Consider the following 23,509-nt stretch of genomic DNA (forward strand, 5'->3'; position numbering starts at 1 on the left):
TCGGTAGAAAAAATTTTAGATAATCTTGTCCCGCCGTGACTCTGTTCCAGGCGATCGATTGGTCCTTTTCGGTGGGCCTCCGCTTTGAGTCTTTCGGCGTGGCCCATTGGCGACAGTGTTTGTGTTCCTCACGCCATAGCGAACTTAATGGGAGTCCTGATCCTTAAGGTATACCCGACTCTCCTTTCCATAACAAACAATATCGAAGTATTGCGAAATGTTATGTGGCATAGCCGCTCTTGTCCAACACTCCGGTGTGTTTTTTGCTTGGAGAGATATAGCTCTGTGTCGCTAACCTAAACGTGCAGAGAATGCCGCCATTTTCTTTTCTTTTTCTCTGGCTGGCCACACGTAGCTAGCCTGGCAGAGACAATAAGCAATAGAGAAACAAATTTGGCCAGAGGCTGTTGTGGGCACGTGAGATTCAAAGTCAGTCTGACCAGCGAAAGAGCTCATCAGCTCACGAAACAAATTCAAGGCACACTCCAATTGGCCTTTTCCTTGCCTTTCAAACCAGCCAAAGCTCGTAATTGATTGTCCATTTTCAATTCCAAGCTTAGTATTGTAGCCCTTTTCAATATACCCCAAACCCCCCTTACTTGCCCGTTGCTATACCCTCAACCCAGCCCATCATCCACGCTGAGTCTCAATGTCAGGAAACAACATCAAAGTCGTTTGCCGCTTTAGACCGCAGAATTCCCTTGAAATAAGGGAAGGCGGTGTACCCATCGTTGAGATCACAGATGGTGTAGCCGTTCAACTCAAGGTTAGATTTTTCTCGTGTGATGCCCCGGTGTTGTCGTATTTTATCCCCCGCCTAACCACTTTGGCCGCTTGCTTTTTCAGGGCAGGGAAGCTCAAGACTCGTTTGCCTTTGATAAGGTCTTTGGCATGGAAACCGAGCAGCAAGAAATTTTTGAGTATTCTATCAAGTCCATTGTCGATGGTGGGTATCCGTATTTTAGCATGTTGTTGTTCTGATAGTCAAACTCTTTTATTGATGTTTATTTTGTCTGCAACCATCCACAGATGTTGTTGCTGGTTACAATGGAACTGTCTTTGCCTATGGCCAGACTGGATCTGGTAAAACCTTCACCATGATGGTAAGTTGTATAGCTTCTTTTCGGGGGAGGAAAAGCAATTACGTCGTTGTGCATAAGCATATCATATGGCAATATTGACACTGTTGTCATAGGGATCCGATATCGATGATGAGCGATCAAAGGGTATCATTCCTCGTATTGTCGAGCAAATATTCCAGAGTATTATGATGGCACCTGCAAACATGGAGTTTACTGTTAAAGTATCATATATGGAAATCTATATGGAGAAAGTTCGTGATTTGCTCAATCGTAAGTCACTCACTTTGAATCTGCCCGCCAATTTCTCCCGCTTACCATTCTCATTGCTATAACGCCAACAGCCTCTCAAGACAACCTCCCAATTCATGAAGATAAGGCCAAGGGTGTCTACGTCAAGGGACTTTTGGAAGTATATGTTGCATCCACTGAAGAAGTGTTTGAAGTCATGCGTCGCGGCGGCAATGCAAGAGTCGTTGCTTATACCAGTAAGCCTGTTTTCATTTTTATGCTTTGATTCAATTTGTTTTGTTTTGTTTAGCACATGAATATCTGATGATTGACTTTCATCATAGACATGAACGCTGAAAGTTCTAGATCGCATTCAATTGTTCAAATCACCATCACTCAGAAGAACTTGGACACAGGTGCTGCTAAATCTGGTAAATTGTACTTGGTAGATTTGGCTGGTTCAGAAAAGGTCGGAAAGACAGGTGCTTCGGGACAAACTCTTGAAGAGGCAAAGAAGATCAATAAATCCTTGACTGCTCTGGGTATGGTTATCAACAACCTAACGGATGGAAAAGTAAGTGAAAGTCAGCAAGTAATATGAACGAGCATATTGAATCAAGCAATCCAGTTGACCGCATCTCTTTCAATACATCACAGTCAAGCCATATTCCTTATCGCGACAGTAAACTTACGAGAATTCTGCAAGAATCACTTGGAGGAAATTCCAGAACAACTCTTATCATCAATTGCTCGCCTTCGTCGTACAATGAACAAGAGACCATCGGGACACTGCGGTTCGGTATTCGAGCCAAGACAATCAAGAACAAGGCTAAGGTCAATGCGGATTTGTCTCCTGCTGAACTCAAGGCTCTTCTTAAGAAAGTCAAGTCTGAAGCAGTCACCTACCAACAATATATTACTGCCCTTGAAGGTGAGGTCATCATCTGGCGCCAAGGTGGCCAGGTACCCGAGTCCAGCTGGGCCACCATGGAAAAGGCCACCAAAGGCAACTTGCCGCAAGTTGCCTCACCACAGCAAACGACTGCCACCGCTTTTAAACCCCTCGTGGAAGACTCTAGACCTGCCACACCGGCATTGGTATTAGAAAAGGATGAAAGAGAGGAATTTTTGCGACGAGAAAATGAGCTTATGGATCAGATTGCCGAAAAGGTGAGTAGGTCGCCGGTGATGAGATGGGGTGAATGATCCGTGTCCAGACAAAGAGAAAGCGTGTACTAATGCATATAATTTTATTTTATTTTTAACAGGAAACTGAGCTGGCCAATGGTGAAAAACTTGTTGAAACAATCACAGAAGAGCTCACTTTCTTGAAGGATCAAGAAAAGAACCTCACAGCTGAGAACCAGGCTATGTCGACGGAACTCAGTGATGTCAAGCTTCAGCTGCAAAAGATAGAGTATGAAAGTAAAGAGAGTGCCATCAACGTAGAGTCACTCAAGGAAACAAACCAAGATCTTCATACTGAGCTTGAGGAATTGAAGAAGAGCTTGGAAGCGGTTCGATCTGCCCAGAAAGTGAATGTTGACGAAGAAAAGATGAAGCGAAAGGCTGACAAGATGGCTGAGATGATGGCCGGCTTTGATCCATCTGTAAGGCTATCTCTTCCGGGGCGTTCCAATCACTGCATTGAACTTACTAACATCTTATTGTCACTTAGGGCGAGATTTCAGAAAAGGAAAAGCAAATCCGCGATGCACTGTACAAATTCGATTTAGAAAAGTCTAATGGTCCTATGACCATGGAGGACATTGCTCAACTTCGACAGGAACTCGCCGAATCTAAATCCATGCTGGAAGCACATGAGAACTTGATAAAAACTCTCAATGAAGATAAAGAAGGTCTGGAAACCAAGCGCAGCGATCTTGAGACAAGACTGACTACTTTGGAGATGGAATATGAAGAATTGTTGGATAAGACCATTGCCGAAGAAGAGGAAGCATTCAATCGCAACACTGATATTGCAGAGACCATTTCGGAGTTGAAGGTAGGGGAAATTTGGATTTCGCAGGGATGAAAGGCCACCTTGTGGCATTTACGTTATGTCGCATGCTCACCGCTCATATTGTGCACCCTCCCCCCATTAGGTCAAGCTCGAACACCAGTATGCAGCCAAGAAAGAGCTACAACACAAGGAAATCGAGGAGCTTAAGAAAGAAGTAGAACGAAAGAACGAGGAATATCAAAAGCTGAGCTCAGCCATGTCCGACCTCAAGAGAGCCAATGAAGATTTGCAGTCTGCTATTGCAAGCAAGCCCAGCTCCACCGGAAACATGAGCGAAAAGGAAAAGGATTTGGAGAGAATGAGAAAATCCATGGCTCAGCAACTGGCTGACTTTGAAGTCATGAAGAAGGCCCTGATGCGAGACCTTCAAAACCGATGTGAAAAAGTGGTGGAATTAGAAATCTCTCTTGATGAAACAAGAGAGCAATACAATAACGCTTTGCGGGCAAGTAACAACAAGGCCCAACAAAAGAAAATGGCTTTCTTGGAGCGAAATCTCGAGCAGCTCACTAATGTACAAAAGCAGGTATGTTTATCGTTAACAATCCCATCTATATAATCACTAGATAGTACTCGATCCCTACCAGTTCACTAATACGTTATCTTCAGTTGGTTGAACAAAACTCTTCGCTCAAGAAGGAGGTGGCCTTGGCCGAGAGAAAGCTCACTGCTCGTAATGAACGTATCCAAAGTTTGGAAACCCTTCTTCAGGATGCTCAAGAGCGACTGATCAGCCAAAACCAAAAGTAAGTCATCCATGCCCATTGTGATGTAATGAGATAATACGTGGAACCTTTAATGGCGCCAAGCTACAAGATGTACCATTGTTAACCGCTGTCCCCTTTACAATTGAAAAAGGTTCGAAGCTCAGCTTCAAGCGGTTCGTGAGCGACTTGAACAAGCTCGATCTCAAAAGAGCCAAACATCCATGGCAGCCTTGAACTTTGGCCGTATTGCCAAACCATTGCGTGGAGGAGGTGCTGTGGCTGACAGGTAATTTTCCTTTTTACATGACCAATGTTCCACTCCATTGTACGTAACGTTAACGACTTATGTTTGATGCTTTAGCGACGCTCCATCAACTCCATCATCAGACAAGAAGGACAAGAGAACTTCTTGGTTGCCTGGTTTCCGATGAAAAAATCGACTGATGTTCACTGCTGGCTGGCACAATACGCTCACACTTATAATTTTGCTTTTTTAACAACATTAAACCCGTCTATTTTTTTCATTTGCACATCCTTATGTGCGTTTTTTCTCAAAACTGAGTTTGTAGCCAGCAATCATAGTCCCAAAACTTATAATCATTACGTTTAAAGAAAATATTCCAAAAACAAAACCGCATCTATTCTCTTCATGGGTTTGACAGTATCGTCAGATGCCTCTTTTATCATACTCTCAAGATTTCAATTCGCTTTCTTTCTATACTTGTATGCTCAAATTCTTCTATTTATATTTTATTTATTTTTTGCAATAGGGCAATATTGTATTCAATTTTACAAGACATGAACATATAAACAACAACCAAAGCAAAATGATCCACTCCATAGTTTTAAACATGGTTGTGCTCTGGATCCACTGTACGACGGCACGATTTAGGTACTATTGCCCAACATGGCGAAATTCTCAAGGAATTGTTCCACACAGGGCAATTTTAATTTACATTTACATAGATCTATGATATGACCTCCGGCAATACTACCTTAGCATAATACCTTTGCTACCGAGCAGCTAGGGTCCTGGGAATGTCGCACATGTGGAGATACTGTACATTTTCGTGACTGCCGCTCAGTTGCGCCAGATATCCATCAAGTTATTTCCATAGTGAGTACAAACTGCTCAAAGATACCGCACTGTTAGAATCATCAAATTTCTGGCAAACATTTAATAATAAAATCCTAATGTCTGAAGATATTGGTGTTACCATAAACCCTTCGGTTGGTATTTCTCCGCGTGAGTTCTGCATATCTTGTGATGGAACGGTACACATCTCACAAGGCCGTAATCTGCTTAGTAGGTCGAAGGGATGCGATACATATTAAAAAATGGGTAAGATGAATTTTTCTCCCGGGTCTTGAACTAGTAGTTTTACCAAGATTAGTATCCATGCCGTTTCCCTTACAACCAGATCCCTCGCTTGTGATTTGTTACACTGCCCGTCCCATTATGATGTTCTGCGCTGCGTTCATCTCGATCCTCCTTTATTGCGGACTTTCCATACATGGTCACTCATTTCCGCTTGCACAAGAAAGATATTGTATATATATTGCAGAGTAATGTTGGGCAATAAACAATAAATCAACCATGGTTTTTCTAAGATCTCTAGCATCTCTCCTACTCATCTCTTCCCTGGGCTTACAAGTCTTGGCTGCCAGTACTACCACCAAGAAAACCACCACTACCAAGACCTCTACCACTAAGACCTCTACCAAGACTACTACCACCAAGACCTCTACTAAAACATCGTCGACGGCCAAAGCTACTAGTACATCCTCAGGAGCATCATGGTCCTGGCCTAATTGGAATTCTTATTCAGATTCTACTGATGCACAATGGCAAGCTGCTTGGAATATCACCAACTGGGCATACCCACATACAAGTGGTGAAAACCACAATATTGTTGCCAATCCCACCGATTCAAGTGAGAAGGTACTTCGCGTCTTCTACCCGGCTGGCTCATTCAAACCTTCCAATACCCCGGTTGGTGGTATAGGATTCTATGCTTCCCCCCTCGAGATTCCAGCCAGTGCAAATACAGTCACCTTTACTTACCAAGTATACTTTCCATCCGGATATAACTTTGTCGAAGGTAATGATGTGTAACAATTATTAGACTCGGAAACATCACCTTGTCATTCATATATACGTCCCATAGGTGGAAAACTTCCTGGTCTTTACGGTGGGCATGATGACTGTAGTGGAGGTAACGATGCCGAAACCTGCTTCTCTACTCGGTGAGTGTTAGTTAGAATCAGTCGGTCAAAACTGTTGGGATAATTGACTCATTTAACCATTGGTCCACTGTTAGCAATATGTGGAGAACATCAGGCGAAGGTGAATCGTATTTGTATATCCCCAAGGATGCTCAAGTCAGCTCCATCTGCTCCAACTCCCTTATTATCTGCAACTCTGATTACGGCTATAGTGTTGGAAGAGGCACATTTGATTGGACTACTGGCAGCTGGAATACCATTACTCAGGTTCTTCAACTTAACACTGTTGGCCAGCAGGATGGTGCCATTACTGAAGTACACGGTGGCTCAACTGCATTCAGTCTTGGTCAATTGGTGTTCCGTCAATCGAACTATGGAGTCGCAGGAATTGGTAAGTTCTGACACCGCTGATCTAGCGCATTTGCTTGAATCATGCTAAGCATAAAAAATCTTTCTGAAAAAAAAAAAACGTATTTTTTATTCTCTAGATTTCGAAACGTTCTTTGGCGGATCTACAAGTGCGTGGGCTACACCTACAGATCAATACACTTACTACCGAGGACTATCTCTTTCATACAACTAGGTCGTATGCAAACTGACCGTGAAGAAATCCATTATCACCAAATCCATATTTTATTATCGAAGGCAACCCTCTTTGATATTTAACTGTAGCTAATAGGCATCATCTTTACATGAAAATACAGGTACCGGTTACCTTGATCGAAGAAATAAAAAAAAATTAGTACGGATTATCAGAGTCCATCGCTAGGGACCATGACTTGTGGTTTTGATACTAACATGAGACTAAGTGTGTATATATTTAGTACGTATTCGCCCTAAATGGACACTTCCCTGTGACGTGGATCAGAGGCAAGGAGTTGACTCCCTGTCACGTCTTTCAAAAGCGCTTTTAACCGTCATTGGATCGTCCCCCGGCTGCCGAAGTGAGACATTCTCGCTCTCAGGTACACCGACCTGAAACAAATTGAGCAGTTTGGCGAACTCCAATTAAAATCTGAGTTGGCGGAAACCTAAAGTTATGTTATTTTGTCTGTTATGTCGACATGAAAAAGAAGAGATTGATGATCATGTACCTCTTTAGAATAAAGAAGTATGAAAAACAGCGTCTCGATTCAAAAAGTGACTCGTAGCACGTTCCATTGTTCAACAAAAGCGGGTATAACAGCATGCAAAACAATGAAATTATGAGCTGCGCTTAAATTGTGTAACGTTTTTGTTTCATGGGTCCAGGTACTATGGTTGAGACCAACAGCATTCGAAACACGAAACGCGCGAAAGAAAAAAAAAACGGATCATGTTATGCAAGTCCGTGTTATACGCGGATATTGGCCCATGGAACTGTGAAAGTAAGCTGGTCCTGTGCCATGATACATTGATTGAATGGCAATGTGGTACGCCTCAGATCCCTGAGCCTGGCCAGAACACCACCAAAATAGAAAGCCAGCTCCCACAAAGTATGCCATCTGGAAAAGAAATAGTTTAAAAAAAAAAAACGGCAGGTTGAGAGAAAAATCACTATATAACGTCGGCCGTTTCGTCAACCGAACAAAAGAACACATTCCTATCCTTCACTTCACTCCTTCCCACTTCGAATAAACCCCCTATCCATTCACTAAGTCATCTTTATCTCTCATCATGCTTTTCTCGACCACCCTCAACGTTGCTGTATGCGCACTGGTTGCAGCTCAAGGAGTGATGGCCTCCAAAGGCAATCACTGGAAATCTCAAGATTTCAACGGCCACGACAACAACTCTTGGAAGAAAGAATGGGGTGTTAGCCAATGGGCCTACCCTCAACCTCACCAGAAGTCCGGCGACAACGGCAATCTTAACCTTGTTAAAAATCCTACCAACTCTAGCGGACAAGTCATGCAAATTGCTTACCCCAAGGGTACTTGGAACCCTGCTGACAGCACCGAGATTGGTGGAGTTGGTTTCTATGCCTCTCCTCTCCAAGTCCCAAGCTCTGCCAGCAGCGTGTCATTGTCCTATGATGCTTACTTCCCCAACGGATTCCAATTCAACAAGGGAGGCAAGTTGATGGGTTTGTACGGTGGCCACTCTGAGTGCTCAGGTGGAAACAACGCTGACTCTTGCTGGAGTACCCGTTTCATGTGGAGACAACATGGTGCTGGTGAAGTGTATGCCTACATTGACAAGTCCTCGCAAAAGTCCAACCTCTGCAAAGAGAAGGGTGTCGTTTGCAACCAACAGTATGGTTACAGCTTTGGTCGCGGCTCTTTCACCTGGAAGACCGGCCAATGGAACAATGTTAAGCAAAATATCCAACTCAACTCCCCTGGTAAAAGTGATGGTTCCTTGGAAATCTTTTTCAACGGCAAACAAGTTTTCCAAATCAGCAATCTTGTCTTCCAAAGCGGCGATTGGTCAACCATTGGTATTGATTTCGAGACTTTCTTCGGTGGTTCCACCAGCGACTGGGCTTCTCCCACCAACCAGTATGCTTATTTCAACAACTTCGTTATGTCCTACAACTAAAGGACCATATCACGGATAACAAAATTTAGAAAGCTGGATCTTTCATAATTCAGAAAGCGGGACAATTTGTTTTTTAGTCTTTAAGGATATGTGACATCTGAAATGAAATAAACTAATCCATTGATTACAAGTGATATTTACATCGAGCTTTACATCAAGTTTGATTTGATCTACTCGGAGATTTACAGTTCTATCTTTTACGTTTCGTTACCACTCGGCATATTTTTTTGGCTGGGTTTGACAAGAAGTAAATAAAAAAAAATAGCCGAAGTACTAGTAGATGCCGCCTTGCGTTCATCCTCGAGGCGTGGGCGCAGCAGAATAAGGTCGAGGAGGCACAAGATGAGCAGCTTTTAGGCGTTGCCTCTCACTCCAGGCATCAGATGTTTTTCGCACTCTCTGATATGCTTGCATTTTACGAAAATCGTCTTGCGTCATGTCTGTACTGTCTGAACCGTAGTCTCTAGGTGGTGACTCGACGGGCGGAGCAAATAGCGGTCTCTGCGACTCAAAGTATCTCTCCTGCGCGTATTGGTTAGGGCTGGGTGTATACGGCGGAGACGGTAGCTGAGACGCTGGCATTTGGAATTCTGGAGATAAATATCTCCTAGAATCTGGAAATTCAGGTTTCTGTGATTGCAGCTGTGTAGCTGAGCCTTGCACAGCAGGTTCTTGAATAGGTGTTAGCGATCTAGAGTTGTAATTCTGGTCGGCGGGAGAAGCTGCTGCGCTATTGTGCTGATATGGGTTGCCCCTCTGCGCCAGATATGTTTGCATCATACTGTAGCCCTGGATGTATTCAGTTTCAGTGACTTTCAAAACGGATGGTGTATGAAACATCAATGGTCGGCATACTTACTCTCACCAATGCAATACCCATAAAGCCTTCTGCTAATAATACGGCGCTGCTACCAAAACGATATAGTTTGTTCTTGGCGTGTGATCCTAACACTGCTAAAGTCTCATCTATTTTTGATTCATTGGCAGTCAGTTGAGGAAGAATGATTTCACGAAAAACAAGCGTTGATCCCTAATAGAATGTAAGGTGTTTAGTTCAATAACTATCATCGTATAGCTTTGGGGAAGATATCGTTTTACCTTTGCTCGGAATGTGGTGAGCCATATCAATACACCGAGTTTCGCTGTGCAATAGAATGGTAGCCTAGTAACATTCAAACAAAGTAAAATATGAGCCACTTTGTAAAGTTCAACTTTTCTTGTGATTGCAAACGTATATCATACCATGAGATGAGGATATCGGCCAATAGCTCAACAGCCATGTAAGCAGCCATGACCATCCAGTACAAGAGCCAGAACTCCAGTTTAGGCCAGTCCTTATACTTGTAAGCTTTGTATGTCATATAGGCTGCATATGGATGTACCATACCAGTCCGAATGAACCGGTAGATAGTATTGGAAAACATGATTGAATAAGAGAGAAAGAAAGAAATGTAAACTGAGCTGCGTTGAAGCAGAAAGAAAACTTGAAAAAATAAACGACCGAATAAGGGGGAGCTCTAATTTAGAAAGTCCTCCTAATTTGGCCATTAATACAACAACACTGCCATGCAAAAGAATCAAATTCTAGCCATTGCTGAATCATTGCAACGCCAATGGTTAGCTTTGCCGAGAAATAAACGTGCTGAAAACCTCTCTGTATCTTCTGAGGACGAGAAACTGGTTCGACAACTGGCAGCTCAGCTCACTGACGCCAGTTTGATCCCCGTTTCCAACAATGCATTCGAACGGCAACTAGCAAAGGAGAGCAAACGAGTGCTGGTGTATGAAGATCGCGACTTGTTGGTATGAATGTAACTGGATAACGGATTGCGGTTTCTTTTATTTTCGTATTGAATTTTTTGAAGGACCTTGCACTAGAATATGTGCCTATTGCACAGCTGTATGACGATGCAGAAATTGATCTTGAGCAATACCCAGATTGGGGACTAGAGGATGTTGTCATCATCAAACTTCTTGCCTGGTTTAAGAATTTCTTCTCATGGGTTGACCAACCTGCCTGCCAATTTTGCTCGGTAAGACCTACGTTTCCGTCATTCGAAGTAGCCGCTTAAAAAACCATATATTTATCGTTGTCCTCACATGGCAGTCTCCAACCATAGCCATAGGAAGAGGAAAGCCAAATGTGGACGATATTCGCCATGGAGCTTCCGTCATTGAAGTGTATCAATGTCAACAATGTCATCAAACAAACCGGTTTCCGAGATACAAGTATTGTATACAGTTTCATTCTGAGCGAGTCTTAGTCTATGACCACAGTGTTAATTCTTGAAACCACTTTCAAACTAGTAACCCTTCAAAGCTCTTGGAGACTCGTAAAGGCAGATGTGGTGAATGGGCAAATGTGAGTGACTCTTGCATAAGGTGGCCATTGCAATCTTATGCTTACCTATGGCTTGCACTAGTGCTTTACTCTATGTTGCAGAGCGGTGGGAGCGGAGGCTCGATACATTCTAGATACGACAGGTAATACTTGATGCCCCAATACTTTTGAACATTTAGAATACGTTTTAATCCAGATCCAGATCATGTATGGACTGAAGTTTACTCTCAGGCTCAGCAGCGTTGGGTACATTGCGATCCATGTGAGAATGCATTCGATAGGGTAATTTGCGCAAAAACTTGGGAAGCCTCTCTGTAGGTCATTATAATCACTAATCTTCCTGCAGCCCTTGCTGTACAGTGCTGGATGGGGAAAGTCATTAAGCTACTGTATTGCGTTTTCGGCGGAGGAAGTAATGGACGTCACGAAACGATATACCACCAATTGGCCTGTAGTCTTGACACGAAGGCATGCGACGTCAGAGTCAGGGTTATCCAAGGTACGGAGGCTATCTCATGCGTCGTATGGTCGATAGATCTTAGATTGACGTTCGAGGAAACTCTAGGTAATTCACGATCTGACGGAGCAGCGATATAGTACGCTACCAGCTAGTCGAGTGGAAGAATTGAAGATTCGACGTATAGAGGAAGAGAAGGAATTGGAGAAGCTAAGCCAGCGAGTTACAGCTCGAGACGACGAGCTTATTGGAAGAATAAGTGGTAATTGAACGAAAATTAGCCTGCATAGCTGTACGATATGTGATACCAATGTACATCAAATTTTATAGGTTCATTAGACTGGCGAATGGCTCGAAAAGAGATCAATCATACCAAGGAGCTTGATACTGAATTGGTTGCAGAGCTTCCTTCATATCGTTCTATAGCAACCGTCGAAACAGGCGCTTTCTCATTACAGGGATCCGCTACTATACATACAGCCTCATGCGGAAGCAGTAGCTTTGAGGTCGCGAAAGAATGTATACAAATAACACCTGCTAGGACGTCGCAAACTGGAAGTGCATTTGCGCGAAACAAAGTTTCTCTTGAACGACACGAAGGCATTGTTATTGATTTTGCTTTCAAAATCGCTAACGAAAACGATGGAAAAGCTGATGGCGCTGATGGCCTTGCTTTTGTAATACAAAGCTATGCAGAAAATGCATTAGGTTCAGGTAAGCCTGACTGCTCTTCGGGAGTCCCACGATAGCACAAAACTGACCTCACGCTGACATTGCTCTTTAAGGTGGATGTGACTTGGGTTATGGAGGGTTGCGCAAAAGGTAGGTGCATTTGTATCAGTGTTCATCGCAACCGACCGCACTTACTCATTTCCGCCGCAGTATTGCTGTTGAATTTGACACCTATGATAGGTAGGCATGACTGAAACTAGCGTCGCCGTTCTCTGTTCACTGACTAAATATTTTCAAAATGCAGCTCAGATAGATGCGCTGACCCATCTGGAAACCATATCAGTGTCCATGGTCGCCTTCCACCTCACAGCAACAGTGCTCATCATATGTACTCACATGGTCATACTTCCAATATCCCCCCTATGAACTCTGGCAACTGGTTGTATGCCAGAATTCATCTGCTGACCAAAAAACAAGCCATCCTTGTCTCATTCTCAGACGAAGGAAATGAACAGACCGGTATAGGCAACAAGTATGAACCAGTGCTAAGTATAAAAAATATAGACATCCAAAAATACCTTGGAGGTGATATAGAAGCGTGGATTGGATTCACTGCAAGTACAGGTGGGCTCTCTCAGTCACATCAAGTCAAATTGGGCTCAGTAAATTACTTGTCTCGCGACTAGTCCACATAACAGTAGCAAAGTACCCCCTTCGTTTAACCCTTTTTCTTTCAATTGCTAACACCCTGATTTCCCCTTGTAAAATGTTATATTTAATCAAGAAAGAGAGAATCTCGTTTTTTAATTACATTTCATTGTTCGCTTGATCTATTCCCTTCAATAAAGCGATGTACATTTGGATACTACTGGCATGGGCATGGATGGTTGCTGGGCAAGGACAACGCCTGGCCACAGACGAAGGTTTTGAATTTTTTTTTAGGCATTGTTGTACGGAGCACCAAGTCATAGCTAACTATTTTCTCGATGTAAATAGGTAATGCTGTGAGTGCCATTCAAGCGAGCTCGGGACAAGTTGCACCAACAATAACCGCCAGCAGCACCAATGCCGACGCCCCCACTAATACAGATCAGTCGAGCCCTACCAAAATTGGAATTGCTAGCGTCAAAGTGGATGGACCGCCTGCTTACATTACTTGGATGACGCCTCTACCGAATGCGGCATACCCACCTTTGTATAAAATCGGAGCCTCGATTGTAACAATGGAGTGGAGCGTTGATATGAAGGCACTGCAGATCATACCTTCTAATCTGACAGTTGCCATTGTTAGCCCGCAAAAGGAAACCATCGTAGCTGCAGAACTACCCGGGTTTGCAACATCTGCCACATGGAACTTGATGGCCTTAACCAAGCCATTGATGGTAGGCTACTTTACAGTGAGCATCTACGATCAACGAGGTCCTGCTGCTATCCCAAGTCCTGGCCAGCTTATGCCTGACTCACGCTTAACGCTGGGACTCTACAGCGCCGAGTCCTACATCCCGCGGACAGACTGTAAGACCAACCATTTCTATTACTGGATGCCTGTGCAAACACTCATGTTTTGATATTTTTTGGGAACTACAGCGCGATTTTGTCCTACTTGTTTCCTAAACTCTGGACCGCCCGTAGAGTTCCGCACATATTATATCATCCTAGGCATCAGCATAGCTACTGCTGTCGCATTCTGTGGCATGATGTGATTTTTTGCAGTCAGCAACCAAAGCTCATTTGTTCCATTGAAAAAGTAAACGTTCGGAGAACGGTAGCTGAACTCCGCTTCATCCCAGCCAGCAAATAACATCTTGCGTTCTAACCATGTGGTCTATCCCAACACCGAAAAATAAAAAGCCGAATCCAGATCGGTTATCAGATTTTGGAGCAAAGTAAAGAGAAAGAAAAAAGTTTTTGATTGAGAGATGCAAAAAAGTGCCTACGATGAAACGTCCAAAAGGCTGTACAAAGTTTGTGAACATGGTGGAGAATGCGGAAATATAAAAGATAGAACGAAGAAAAAGAACAGAGATGGAAACATCTGCATGTACACAGAAAACGTGTAGTATTAATGTGCTTGATAGCATCTGATCGACAGACTACTTTTCTACTTTTTGTCAGCTAGACGGACTGCACAGACAGTTAGATAATGACGATCACACCACATCGATGAAATAAAGCAATTCACTTACGATAAAAGTTGACAATAACAGCGGCCAAAAGGAAAATGCAAAGAACAGTAGGCCCAACGCGATCATCATAAGGAGCAGCTTCTCTGTTGCGAATCTTGGTTGCTCTCCAGTGGAATGTGTATAATGCGTAAAGCATGACAAACATGGCAATGAAGGTGAACAAGACAGCCGAGATTCTGCCAATGCGATCACCAAAGTTAAGCAAGCCGATAGCCAATCCACCCAAAACCACCGTGAAGTTGAGCCATGAGAGGAAAGTACGCTCGTTGGCGAAGAAGACCTTGGGTTCGACGCGCACGGGAAGGGCAATGCGCTTACCGTTGACTTGAGTGAGCGGCTGTGTGGACATTTGAAGAAGAGCGTAAGTTGCAGGGAGAGCGGGTTATGGAGTAGAACTTATATAAAGTCGGAGGGAAAAAAATAAAAAAATTCGCTGTCTTTTTTTTTTTTTTTGCCTTTCGTGGTCAGACAATCACAGAAACAAAGTTTGTTACTTACTGGTTCACGTTTGATACCAATCACCACCAATGTACAAAGGGTTTTATATATATTACATTATTTCTTCAACATGAAAGATCACATAAAGGGATCCAAAAATACAATTCATAACTGCCATACGATCGATCAGCTCGAACTTCATACTAACGGAGCTCTACATGGGCTGAATTCGAACCTTCAAGACATTGGCGTCTGAACAAAACATGGCGCCATACTGATTGCTCGTTCATTGGATTAAACTGTACTCGTGCGGGTTGACCTGGTAAATGATGCTTTCAAGTACCAGTAATTGCAATGCCTCAAAGACCTTTGACCAACTTATAGATTCAAATCGACTGTCTTCCTTAACCTTGGTCGTGATGTATGCTCCCGTGACACCACCTGAACATAAGGTCAGAGTTTTTTCTTACCACTTTTCAGATATGCCAGTAACTGCAATGAGCACGCTTACCGTGATGTATGTCATGCTGATCCACATGAACGTCTCGAATGATACTTAAGATTAATTCACGAAGCTGCCCATCAAGACGAACGATTTCATAAATGTCGTTCTCCGCATCAACTACGAACAATGATCCGTCCGCACAAAGTGTAGCAAATGCTTGTCGAATAGCAAGTTTTATCTTGTTATAGTCGATGGATGCAGCTGGAATCTGGGATGATATAACTATTAGGCAAATCATAACCTGGCCACCACGACGCCATTTCAAATCAAGCTTACCGAGTTTGTCAGATATTGGCGAGCAATCTTCTGAATTGCGGGCAGCCTCGGGATAGCCCTATACTCTATTTTACCATCGACTGCTAAATCCTCTATATATTTATACAGTGTATCGAGGAACGCCTGTTCATCAGGGATCTCAATATCCTCCTCTTGAGTCTAAGTGAATGTTAAACATTAAACGCTGAATGGTTGGACTTGAAGCTACGGTCGCTAAGTAATGTACTTGCCTGACTGTCTTCGCTTTCCATAATCATATCTTGATCCATTGTTTTCAGCATGGCTACGAGCTCATCTTTGTGGGCAAGAATGTCTTTTGGGATGTCAAATGGTTTGCTGTATACAGATTCCCGAAGGCGGATGGTTTGTAGCCAATGTAATATTTCCATATTGTAATCGACCATCCTGTCTGTTACAGCATTAGCCGCACCGTACAACACATAGGGTTGCCATCATAATCAATGGTTTATGCCTAAATACTCACAAATTTCATGGATATTGATTTGCCTCTGATTTTTGTAGTCACTGATTCGGCCCAGAACCCTCACACTTTGACCTAGCTCGAACTCGGGTTCTGCGTATGTTCGAACAGCCCAATTACAACAAGGTATTGTTCCGAAACCATCATCGACTGTAAAGCATATCAGTTGAGGAGAAGATTTGTGATCTTTGTAGAACGTATATTATTACCTGTATATATTATCATTGTATTGTTCTGTTCAAGGCCAACAATGGTGCCTGCGATTTCTACATTGCTAATGATTCGAGTGTCAAACTTGTACAAATCTGGAAATTGCTCTGTACGTGCCAATGAGGTTCAATGAGTGAATCAGTTACAGGTCAGCCTTTCTGAAAAGAAATGACCAGTTACCGTGATAATCTGGTATATTGGATAGTCTTTCGATATCAGCCGTGAAGATCTTCACGTGCGTTTTCAACAGAGGATCGAGAGCCCAGAATGCAGGCAAATCCATTGCTCCTGCTGGAATGAGAGCCGTTACAACTTGCCAGTATTTTCACAACCCGTCAAGTACCTTGCTGTCGGAACTTGGTGGCAGGCGACTGTGATTTTCTTTAAGGCAATGGTTGTCTTCTGCTTGTCTAGTACAAAGCAACAACAAAAAAACCCACATCAAAGTACAATTGTCTTCTTGGTTTTAACATGTAGCCTACACTGCTCAACCATTTTACACTCTACTGATATCCAGTGCATAAAACTCCATATCGCGAGGTCAAATATCACTTGTTTTCTCAATATTAACAGTGGTAAACGTTTTCCAACGGCCACATACTTTAGCCTTGTCACAAGGGTGTATACGTTGTAGCTAATGACGGTCAGTGGGGGAATGGCCCGTGATAATGGCTTTTGAGATTTGTCACATCAAATTTCGGAATCCCATTTTGACTCAAAATCTTGATTTCCAATCCCGCTGCGTAACAATTAGGTTGATCCATGCCGGTCAGCCTAAGCTTGATTGAAAGCGCTGCTCTTGGTTCACATATAAATAGAGTCAACCTTCACTGAACTGGAACCGTTCGAATGGTGTTGAGCTGTCCCTGATACTATCCCTGGTAAACGAATGGCTTCGTTTGACGGACTTTGACACATCCCGGTCCATTTCATTGGCTATCTTTCAAACCTTGAATATGAATCAAAACAAAAAAATATAAATTTTTTAAATTCAGGGCGAGTGAAGATCTTGTCCAGAGTTCTTTATGGATAGATGAAGCTTTACAGAATAATGATTTTTTGAATGAGTGCGTGCGTGGTGGGGGGTATAAAGGGCATTAAATACAGCATGGAAGGGATCTAAATGGTAAATGAATCTAAAAGATACACTCTAGGATGATGGATTGCGGATCTAAAAAAAAGTTTTCCCAATGATTATTTGGAAGCGTTGGTGGCAGCCTCTTCTTTTGCCTCAGCCAGAACAACAAATCTCTCCAACACTTTGGAGAAAGCCTCTCTTCCGAGGAGAGCGTTCTGCTGGAAGCGTTGAACTGACCAGTCTTCAATCATACTGGCCATGCGGGATACTGCTGAGCCGGCAGAGATGGTCGCTTGCTGAGAGAACAAGGTCTTTTCGGGGATGGTGGGATGTTGTGTATAAGTGATGGACTCTTCGCATGATAAAATGTTGGAAAGTGTGAGATTTTTGCTGCTCAACGTCATGGTTTTGGTCTTTGGGTCAATAATGGCCACTTCTCGAACGTATTGAGTACTGGAGGCACCAATAGCCTAAAAAGTAATGTAAGTAACCAGTATAGTTAATTTGTAAGCAATGTGGTATAAACTTACTCTAAGGATGAGAGCAGGAGCTTTCTGGTTAACGGATATCAGACGTTCAATTCGCAAGACACCCGTTTCAGGATCGACACTGGAGTCCAAGACATCGACGTGCTGAACGTGTGGGCAGTCTGGGTTGGGGTATTTTTGCCACTGAGCAGCAGATACGGTGTGCCAAGAATAATCGAAGTCGTGAACAGTCTTGAAGAGTCTCATGGTATATTAGGAGGGAGGAAGGAAAGGGTTTTAAGAAAATTTATTTTCAACTTTTAGTCGGCCTTAAATACGGGGTGCTCAAGCCAACTTGAAACGTCGACCGGGGATTGGTCAACCTCTTCCGATCCAAAGTTTTTTATCCCGGCTGGCTGATGTCCAATAGGAAGTGGGCTCTCCACACGGCTAGGATGAAAGAAAAGCCACCCGATGATGTTTATTTTACCACTGCAAAGTCTTGCCTTTGCACTGTTGCCCTTTTTGACCTTGTCGGCCTTTTTGGAACTGCGCTCGCTCTCTATCACTTCCCTCCGTCATGGCGGCCAATACGTGAGTCAATGCATTGTATTAATCCCCCCACCTCTGCATTCAGTACTAAGCAGTTACATTCATTCAGGCGAACTGTCAGGGTAACAGGTAGGAATCAAGCAGCGCCTTATTCAATCAGTCGACTTTAACACCGCACCTCCCACCCACCGCATTCACTCTAACATTTCTCGTACCATGTAGTCATTGCTGCTGATTCCCTATACAAAAAAGATCTCTTTTGTATGTATTCTGAATTATGAGTTATCTTTACTATCGTCCTGCAAGGCGCATCGCTCATTTTCTCTCAAACAAAAAATAGCATTACCCGACCCAATTGCCTTTCTCACTATCGATGGCGAACAAACGCACAAAACCAATATCATGAAGAAAACTCTCAACCCTTATTGGAATGAAAGCTTCGACGTGTAAGCATAAATACCCTTTCTTCGGCTCTTTTCCATCTATCTTGTCTAGCTGCATGTCGATATCTAATTTCCTTTTCCTGGCGTTCCACAGCCAAGCGACGAATCAAAGCGTTATTAGCGTCCAAGTCTTTGACCAGAAAAAATTCAAAAAGAAGGATCAGGGGTTCCTTGGTGTTGTCACAGTGCAGATGAGCAATGTCTTTGATGTTGCTGTTGGAGGGGATGGTAAGTTACTGGCCGCGCTGCCAAGTTGGGGGGATTTTTTTTTATGCATTCTAAAAAAAAATAATTTGGGTGTTAGAAATGTTGACCTTGGAGCTTAAAAAATCCACTGGGAACGAAACCGTTCATGGTAAATTGATCATCAACCTCTCTACCAATGTGAACGCTCCTGCACGTAATGGAAACAATGCTATTGTGCCAAGTAATCCCCAACTTACACCGTCGCAGCCTTCGTCTTCGTCCTTGGCAAGAGAGGAGTCTAATCAATTGTCTGTCCCTCCCCCCGCTAACGCTCACAGCATGAGTACTGCGCAAACAGCTTCCCACACATCGTCAGACGAGGAGCCTTTGCCTGGAGGGTAAGTAGTGAATGTTTCGGCCTAGCCAATGTCTACAATTTTTCTCATTTTCGTTCTTTCAGTTGGGAGAGACGTGTTGATCACCTTGGCCGACCCTACTATGTCGATCACAATAGTCGTACTACCACATGGCATCGACCAGTGTAAGTTGAAATATGCGTGATCCTTTGCTCCAACCCAAAGATATTGATTTATTCTTCACCTATAGAACAAACTCGGCCGATCGATCTCGAGACCGAGAAAACCAAACCGCCATGGAACGATCACGACTCAATGCACGAACATTGCCAGAAGACCGACCATCGGCATCCAATAGCTCAGTTACCCTCCCAGAGCCTTCCACACCCAATTCCTCCACTGTCCCCCCAACTACACCAACTACACCAAATGCAACCTCCAATGCATCATCCAATACCAACTCTGGCCCATTGCCTGCTGGTTGGGGTATGTTAAACAGACTACTCTTTCCTGTTGCCAACGATGTTTTTTTTTTAATTTTACTCCCTTTTTTACCTGCACCAGAAATGCGAACAACCCCTGAAGGTCGACCCTACTTTGTTGACCACAATACCCGTACTACCACCTGGGTAGATCCTCGAAGACAACAGTATATTCGTACTGCTGGTAACAATGGCAGCCAAGTGCAAGTGCAACCTGTCTCACAACTTGGCCCTCTCCCATCTGGGTGGGAAATGCGACTGACGAGTACGGCTCGTGTTTATTTTGTTGATCACAATACCAAAACCACTACTTGGGATGATCCAAGATTGCCTAGCAGCTTGGATCAAAATGTACCGCAATACAAGCGCGATTTCCGACGAAAACTTATCTATTTCCGTTCGCAACCTGCTCTACGACCAGTGCCAGGACAATGTCATATTAAAATTAGACGAAATCGTATTTTTGAAGATTCTTACGCCGAAATTATGCGACAGACTCCTGCTGATCTTAAGAAGCGTTTGATGATCAAGTTTGATGGCGAAGATGGTCTTGATTATGGTGGTTTGTCGAGAGAATACTTTTTCTTGCTCTCTCATGAAATGTTTAACCCCTTCTACTGGTAAGTCTGGCGCATGGGTAGGGTAACGGTGTTCAGATCTCATTTCTTACTTTCACCTTTGCCTTTAGCTTGTTTGAATACTCGGCACACGATAATTATACCCTCCAGATAAACCCCCACTCCGCCATTAACCCTGAACATCTCAACTACTTCCGCTTCATCGGCCGCGTGGTCGGCCTTGCCATTTTCCACCGACGATTTTTAGATGCGTTCTTTATTGTTTCCTTTTACAAGATGATCCTGCACAGAAAGGTCACGCTTGCGGATATGGAAAGTGTTGATGCAGATTTCCATCGAAGTCTTCAGTGGATACTGTAAGTTTTAAATGAAACACAGCCTATGTACCTTTTAATGTCCCCCACAACTCACCCTTCCGTATAGTGACAATGATATCACGGATGTTCTCGAATTGACTTTCTCGACCGATGATGATCAGTTTGGCGAAGTCGTCAGTGTCAATCTTAAGGAAAATGGAGAGGATATCGCAGTCACTGAAGAAAATAAGAAGGAATATGTGGAGTAAGTTTGCAGAAAAAGACAAACCAGAATGTGTAACATGAGGACCAACCAATTTTTTTTTGACCTGCTTTTGCCGCAGTCTCATTACAGAGTGGCGTGTTTCCAAGAGAGTGCAAGAGCAATTCAAAGCCTTTTTGGAAGGCTTTAACCAATTGATTCCTCAAGAACTCATCAACGTCTTTGATGAGCGTGAGTTGGAACTCCTTATTGGTGGTATTGCTGAGATTGATGTCGAAGACTGGAAGAAGCATACTGATTATCGTGGCTACACTGAGCAAGACGATGTGGTACAGTGGTTTTGGAAGGTAAGAGTCAGCATTCCTAATGGTTTGTCACAGCCATCACACTCAACCAATTATGTGTTCCGCAGTGCATCAAATCATGGGACGGCGAAAAGAAATCGCGCCTTTTGCAATTCACCACTGGTACTTCCCGTATTCCAGTCAACGGATTCAAGGATTTGCAAGGCAGTGATGGTCCCAGAAGATTTACCATTGAAAAGAGTGGCGATGTCTCACAACTTCCAAAAGCTCATACCTGCTTCAACCGTATTGACATGCCACCTTACAAATCGTATGATGCGCTTGTGGCCAAACTTTCCCTCGCTGTTGAAGAAACAGTTGGGTTTGGCCAGGAATAATGCTTCAAAATTCTATATTATATTTTTTTCTGAACTTCCTACTTATTTCCTTCTATTCTTCTTCTTTTTTTCTGTTTTTATTACATACAAATTTTTTTTATGTTTCTTTAAAGAAGATTTGGGCCGTGTCAGGTGTGTCTCAGCCAAAAAGAATTTGCGTTTTAGCGAACCCTAACCCCAGCATCTAAGTTTTTTAAAAATCTTTGGATAAGATATCCCTTTTTTATAAAACTCCCTGCCTTTAACCTTTTTTTTCCCACTCTTTTTTATTACCAAATGCTTAAGCCTGCCAGAAGGTCCACCAGCCCACAGAGCCCGCCTGCAGAGTTGTGCCTCGAGTCTGCAGCCGTGTCTTTAATCGGCCCTGCCAATGATGCCAACCCCATGGCACAAGTCCGCTCCAAGTTACTTGGGTCCATAGTCTTTCATGCTAATGTCCAATGGACTCGCATTACCCTTCAGCTGACGGGAGTGACAAAGCTTAACATTGCCGCGCCAGGTCAACATGACGACAATGGGCAACCCAGTCATATTACTACCACGACAAATATTTGTGAAGTCGAAAAAGAACTGATTCCCACTGGCGAGTCAGCCATAAACTTTGGCTTGCATCTTCCCCACAACTTACCTCCCTCTATTGAAACCAAGCACGCTTCTGTCGTCTATACCTTAATTGCCACCCTCACTGGCGGCCCCTACAAGAAGCACAAAATCCAAAAAAATGTTCTTGTCAAGCGTCATTATTTGCCCAATTCCAGCGTCATGATACCCACTGCCTCCCTCGCCAAAGTCCAAGGCTGGTTCGAGTATAACATTGAAACACCTAGAGCCTGTGCCATTGAGGCTGGAGAAGTGGTATTGGCTGCACGCTGGAGTGTTGAGAAGGAGCGTATGGATGTCAGGACGGTTGATTTTCAATTGGAAGAGATTGAATCCTATAGGTGAGGCTTTTTCTCTTTGAACACCACCAACCAAAGTGCTTCGAAAATAACCCTGTAAAACCCGAAAACTCTAATGTTTATTTTTTCATCCCCGCCTCTCCTCCATGCAGGTATCGCACGCGAGATGCTGTACACAAATTACCGCCCATCATTCGACGCTTCCCTGCGTCCGTTTATCCTCCTCCCACCTTCTCACAAGACATCAATGAAACTCATCTCATAAGAGCTCCTATTCCACCTGCGCTTCGTGGAAGACACTACTCCAACTATGTGGAAATTACCCATCGTTGTCGAATCACCTTTCACTTTGGTTCTCCTGATGCACGTATGCCATATGTCGAGCCTTTGGTGGTTGAAATACCTATCATCATCACTGACTTTCCCATTGGAGAAGACACGGCTACTGGTATTGGATCTGGGGATGATGGTGTTCAAGTTGATCTTGATCTGCCAGAGTATACTCCACAATACGAGAGCGCTGTCCAAGTTTCCGTCGGTCCTTAGGCGGCTGGCCAATCACGCCTGGTATCTGAGGGTTAATTTGGAAACCTTTTTCTTTTAGTTGTATAATAAGTGGCAGATCTCTTCTCGCTTCTACTAGCATGACTTTCATGCTTTTTACTTAGCAATGGCGGTCCGTTGCAAATAATGTGTATCATATTTTTTTTTATCATTGGCATAATTACCCGGAAAAGGAATAAATCATAGTGTTTAGAAGGGCCAGACTATGGAATTTCAATTCCGTCGTACAAATGAGAGTTGAGCTCCGGTCTACTGATATGGCCATGGTTGAAATTGCATCGTCATGGGGGGTGGTGAATGGACAATATAAGGAAGTATGAGGTGAGTAGTGACTGGAAATGTTGTAGAAAG

At 43.4% G+C, this 23,509-nt stretch overlaps 13 protein-coding genes across 13 annotated transcripts; 9 read left to right on the forward strand and 4 right to left on the reverse strand.

Moving 5' to 3' along the window:
* Nucleotides 1-504: 504 nt before the first annotated feature.
* On the forward strand, nucleotides 505-4,338 carry K450DRAFT_221443 (uncharacterized protein). The gene is made up of 13 exons (XM_051585719.1): nucleotides 505-766; nucleotides 847-946; nucleotides 1,030-1,103; nucleotides 1,196-1,352; nucleotides 1,424-1,567; nucleotides 1,655-1,884; nucleotides 1,968-2,480; nucleotides 2,579-2,920; nucleotides 2,989-3,315; nucleotides 3,416-3,859; nucleotides 3,943-3,990; nucleotides 4,068-4,079; nucleotides 4,192-4,338. The coding sequence occupies exons 1-13, from the start codon at nucleotides 650-652 to the stop codon at nucleotides 4,219-4,221; spliced, it is 2,538 nt and encodes an 845-aa protein (XP_051448488.1). The 5' UTR covers nucleotides 505-649; the 3' UTR covers nucleotides 4,222-4,338.
* Nucleotide 4,339: 1 nt separating this feature from the next.
* K450DRAFT_221448 (uncharacterized protein) lies at nucleotides 4,340-4,717 on the forward strand. Its single transcript, XM_051585720.1, has one exon. It carries the CDS (start codon nucleotides 4,468-4,470, stop codon nucleotides 4,648-4,650), a length of 183 nt encoding a protein of 60 aa, XP_051448489.1. The 5' UTR covers nucleotides 4,340-4,467; the 3' UTR covers nucleotides 4,651-4,717.
* Nucleotides 4,718-5,637: 920 nt separating this feature from the next.
* On the forward strand, nucleotides 5,638-6,849 carry K450DRAFT_268087 (uncharacterized protein; the record flags this gene model as incomplete). The annotated part of the gene is made up of 4 exons (XM_051592866.1): nucleotides 5,638-6,142; nucleotides 6,209-6,287; nucleotides 6,362-6,657; nucleotides 6,755-6,849. The coding sequence occupies 4 exons, from the start codon at nucleotides 5,638-5,640 to the stop codon at nucleotides 6,847-6,849; spliced, it is 975 nt and encodes a 324-aa protein (XP_051448490.1).
* Nucleotides 6,850-7,878: 1,029 nt separating this feature from the next.
* K450DRAFT_221449 (uncharacterized protein) lies at nucleotides 7,879-8,811 on the forward strand. The gene has a single exon (XM_051585721.1). It carries the CDS (start codon nucleotides 7,923-7,925, stop codon nucleotides 8,784-8,786), a length of 864 nt encoding a protein of 287 aa, XP_051448491.1. The 5' UTR covers nucleotides 7,879-7,922; the 3' UTR covers nucleotides 8,787-8,811.
* A 1-nt stretch (nucleotide 8,812) lies between these two features.
* On the reverse strand, nucleotides 8,813-10,252 carry K450DRAFT_221453 (uncharacterized protein). Its single transcript, XM_051585722.1, has 4 exons — nucleotides 10,029-10,252; nucleotides 9,885-9,948; nucleotides 9,646-9,816; nucleotides 8,813-9,575 (listed from the first exon to the last, which is right to left on the reverse strand). Exons 1-4 carry the CDS (start codon nucleotides 10,208-10,210, stop codon nucleotides 9,081-9,083), a joined length of 912 nt encoding a protein of 303 aa, XP_051448492.1. The 5' UTR covers nucleotides 10,211-10,252; the 3' UTR covers nucleotides 8,813-9,080.
* A 100-nt stretch (nucleotides 10,253-10,352) lies between these two features.
* K450DRAFT_169480 (uncharacterized protein) lies at nucleotides 10,353-11,662 on the forward strand (the record flags this gene model as incomplete). The annotated part of the gene is made up of 7 exons (XM_051584096.1): nucleotides 10,353-10,589; nucleotides 10,652-10,819; nucleotides 10,894-11,015; nucleotides 11,094-11,148; nucleotides 11,210-11,270; nucleotides 11,324-11,409; nucleotides 11,474-11,662. The coding sequence occupies 7 exons, from the start codon at nucleotides 10,353-10,355 to the stop codon at nucleotides 11,660-11,662; spliced, it is 918 nt and encodes a 305-aa protein (XP_051448493.1).
* Nucleotides 11,663-11,672: 10 nt separating this feature from the next.
* On the forward strand, nucleotides 11,673-13,179 carry K450DRAFT_221460 (uncharacterized protein). Its single transcript, XM_051585723.1, has 5 exons — nucleotides 11,673-11,846; nucleotides 11,915-12,298; nucleotides 12,370-12,406; nucleotides 12,467-12,496; nucleotides 12,561-13,179. The coding sequence occupies exons 2-5, from the start codon at nucleotides 11,932-11,934 to the stop codon at nucleotides 12,940-12,942; spliced, it is 816 nt and encodes a 271-aa protein (XP_051448494.1). The 5' UTR covers nucleotides 11,673-11,846; nucleotides 11,915-11,931; the 3' UTR covers nucleotides 12,943-13,179.
* On the forward strand, nucleotides 13,180-14,114 carry K450DRAFT_221463 (uncharacterized protein). Its single transcript, XM_051585724.1, has 2 exons — nucleotides 13,180-13,771; nucleotides 13,844-14,114. The coding sequence occupies exons 1-2, from the start codon at nucleotides 13,417-13,419 to the stop codon at nucleotides 13,957-13,959; spliced, it is 471 nt and encodes a 156-aa protein (XP_051448495.1). The 5' UTR covers nucleotides 13,180-13,416; the 3' UTR covers nucleotides 13,960-14,114.
* A 1-nt stretch (nucleotide 14,115) lies between these two features.
* Nucleotides 14,116-14,912, reverse strand: K450DRAFT_221464 (uncharacterized protein). Its single transcript, XM_051585725.1, has 2 exons — nucleotides 14,443-14,912; nucleotides 14,116-14,380 (listed from the first exon to the last, which is right to left on the reverse strand). The coding sequence occupies exons 1-2, from the start codon at nucleotides 14,789-14,791 to the stop codon at nucleotides 14,358-14,360; spliced, it is 372 nt and encodes a 123-aa protein (XP_051448496.1). The 5' UTR covers nucleotides 14,792-14,912; the 3' UTR covers nucleotides 14,116-14,357.
* Nucleotides 14,913-14,944: 32 nt separating this feature from the next.
* On the reverse strand, nucleotides 14,945-16,853 carry K450DRAFT_221466 (uncharacterized protein). Its single transcript, XM_051585726.1, has 7 exons — nucleotides 16,533-16,853; nucleotides 16,352-16,459; nucleotides 16,146-16,292; nucleotides 15,892-16,070; nucleotides 15,662-15,820; nucleotides 15,392-15,593; nucleotides 14,945-15,321 (listed from the first exon to the last, which is right to left on the reverse strand). The coding sequence occupies exons 1-7, from the start codon at nucleotides 16,633-16,635 to the stop codon at nucleotides 15,167-15,169; spliced, it is 1,053 nt and encodes a 350-aa protein (XP_051448497.1). The 5' UTR covers nucleotides 16,636-16,853; the 3' UTR covers nucleotides 14,945-15,166.
* A 462-nt stretch (nucleotides 16,854-17,315) lies between these two features.
* Nucleotides 17,316-18,196, reverse strand: K450DRAFT_221471 (uncharacterized protein). Its single transcript, XM_051585727.1, has 3 exons — nucleotides 17,961-18,196; nucleotides 17,728-17,900; nucleotides 17,316-17,682 (listed from the first exon to the last, which is right to left on the reverse strand). The coding sequence occupies exons 1-3, from the start codon at nucleotides 18,162-18,164 to the stop codon at nucleotides 17,547-17,549; spliced, it is 513 nt and encodes a 170-aa protein (XP_051448498.1). The 5' UTR covers nucleotides 18,165-18,196; the 3' UTR covers nucleotides 17,316-17,546.
* Nucleotides 18,197-18,430: 234 nt separating this feature from the next.
* Nucleotides 18,431-21,833, forward strand: K450DRAFT_221474 (uncharacterized protein). The gene is made up of 13 exons (XM_051585728.1): nucleotides 18,431-18,491; nucleotides 18,559-18,578; nucleotides 18,672-18,710; nucleotides 18,790-18,895; nucleotides 18,987-19,120; nucleotides 19,197-19,476; nucleotides 19,539-19,619; nucleotides 19,685-19,920; nucleotides 19,999-20,536; nucleotides 20,605-20,850; nucleotides 20,918-21,055; nucleotides 21,135-21,360; nucleotides 21,426-21,833. The coding sequence occupies exons 1-13, from the start codon at nucleotides 18,478-18,480 to the stop codon at nucleotides 21,693-21,695; spliced, it is 2,328 nt and encodes a 775-aa protein (XP_051448499.1). The 5' UTR covers nucleotides 18,431-18,477; the 3' UTR covers nucleotides 21,696-21,833.
* On the forward strand, nucleotides 21,762-23,362 carry K450DRAFT_221485 (uncharacterized protein). The gene is made up of 2 exons (XM_051585729.1): nucleotides 21,762-22,636; nucleotides 22,747-23,362. The coding sequence occupies exons 1-2, from the start codon at nucleotides 21,972-21,974 to the stop codon at nucleotides 23,138-23,140; spliced, it is 1,059 nt and encodes a 352-aa protein (XP_051448500.1). The 5' UTR covers nucleotides 21,762-21,971; the 3' UTR covers nucleotides 23,141-23,362.
* The last annotated feature ends 147 nt before the right edge of the window (nucleotides 23,363-23,509 follow it).

Source organism: Umbelopsis ramanniana, assembly GCF_025399195.1.
Source record: "Umbelopsis ramanniana AG unplaced genomic scaffold K450scaffold_4, whole genome shotgun sequence".
Taxonomy (NCBI): domain Eukaryota; kingdom Fungi; phylum Mucoromycota; class Umbelopsidomycetes; order Umbelopsidales; family Umbelopsidaceae; genus Umbelopsis; species Umbelopsis ramanniana.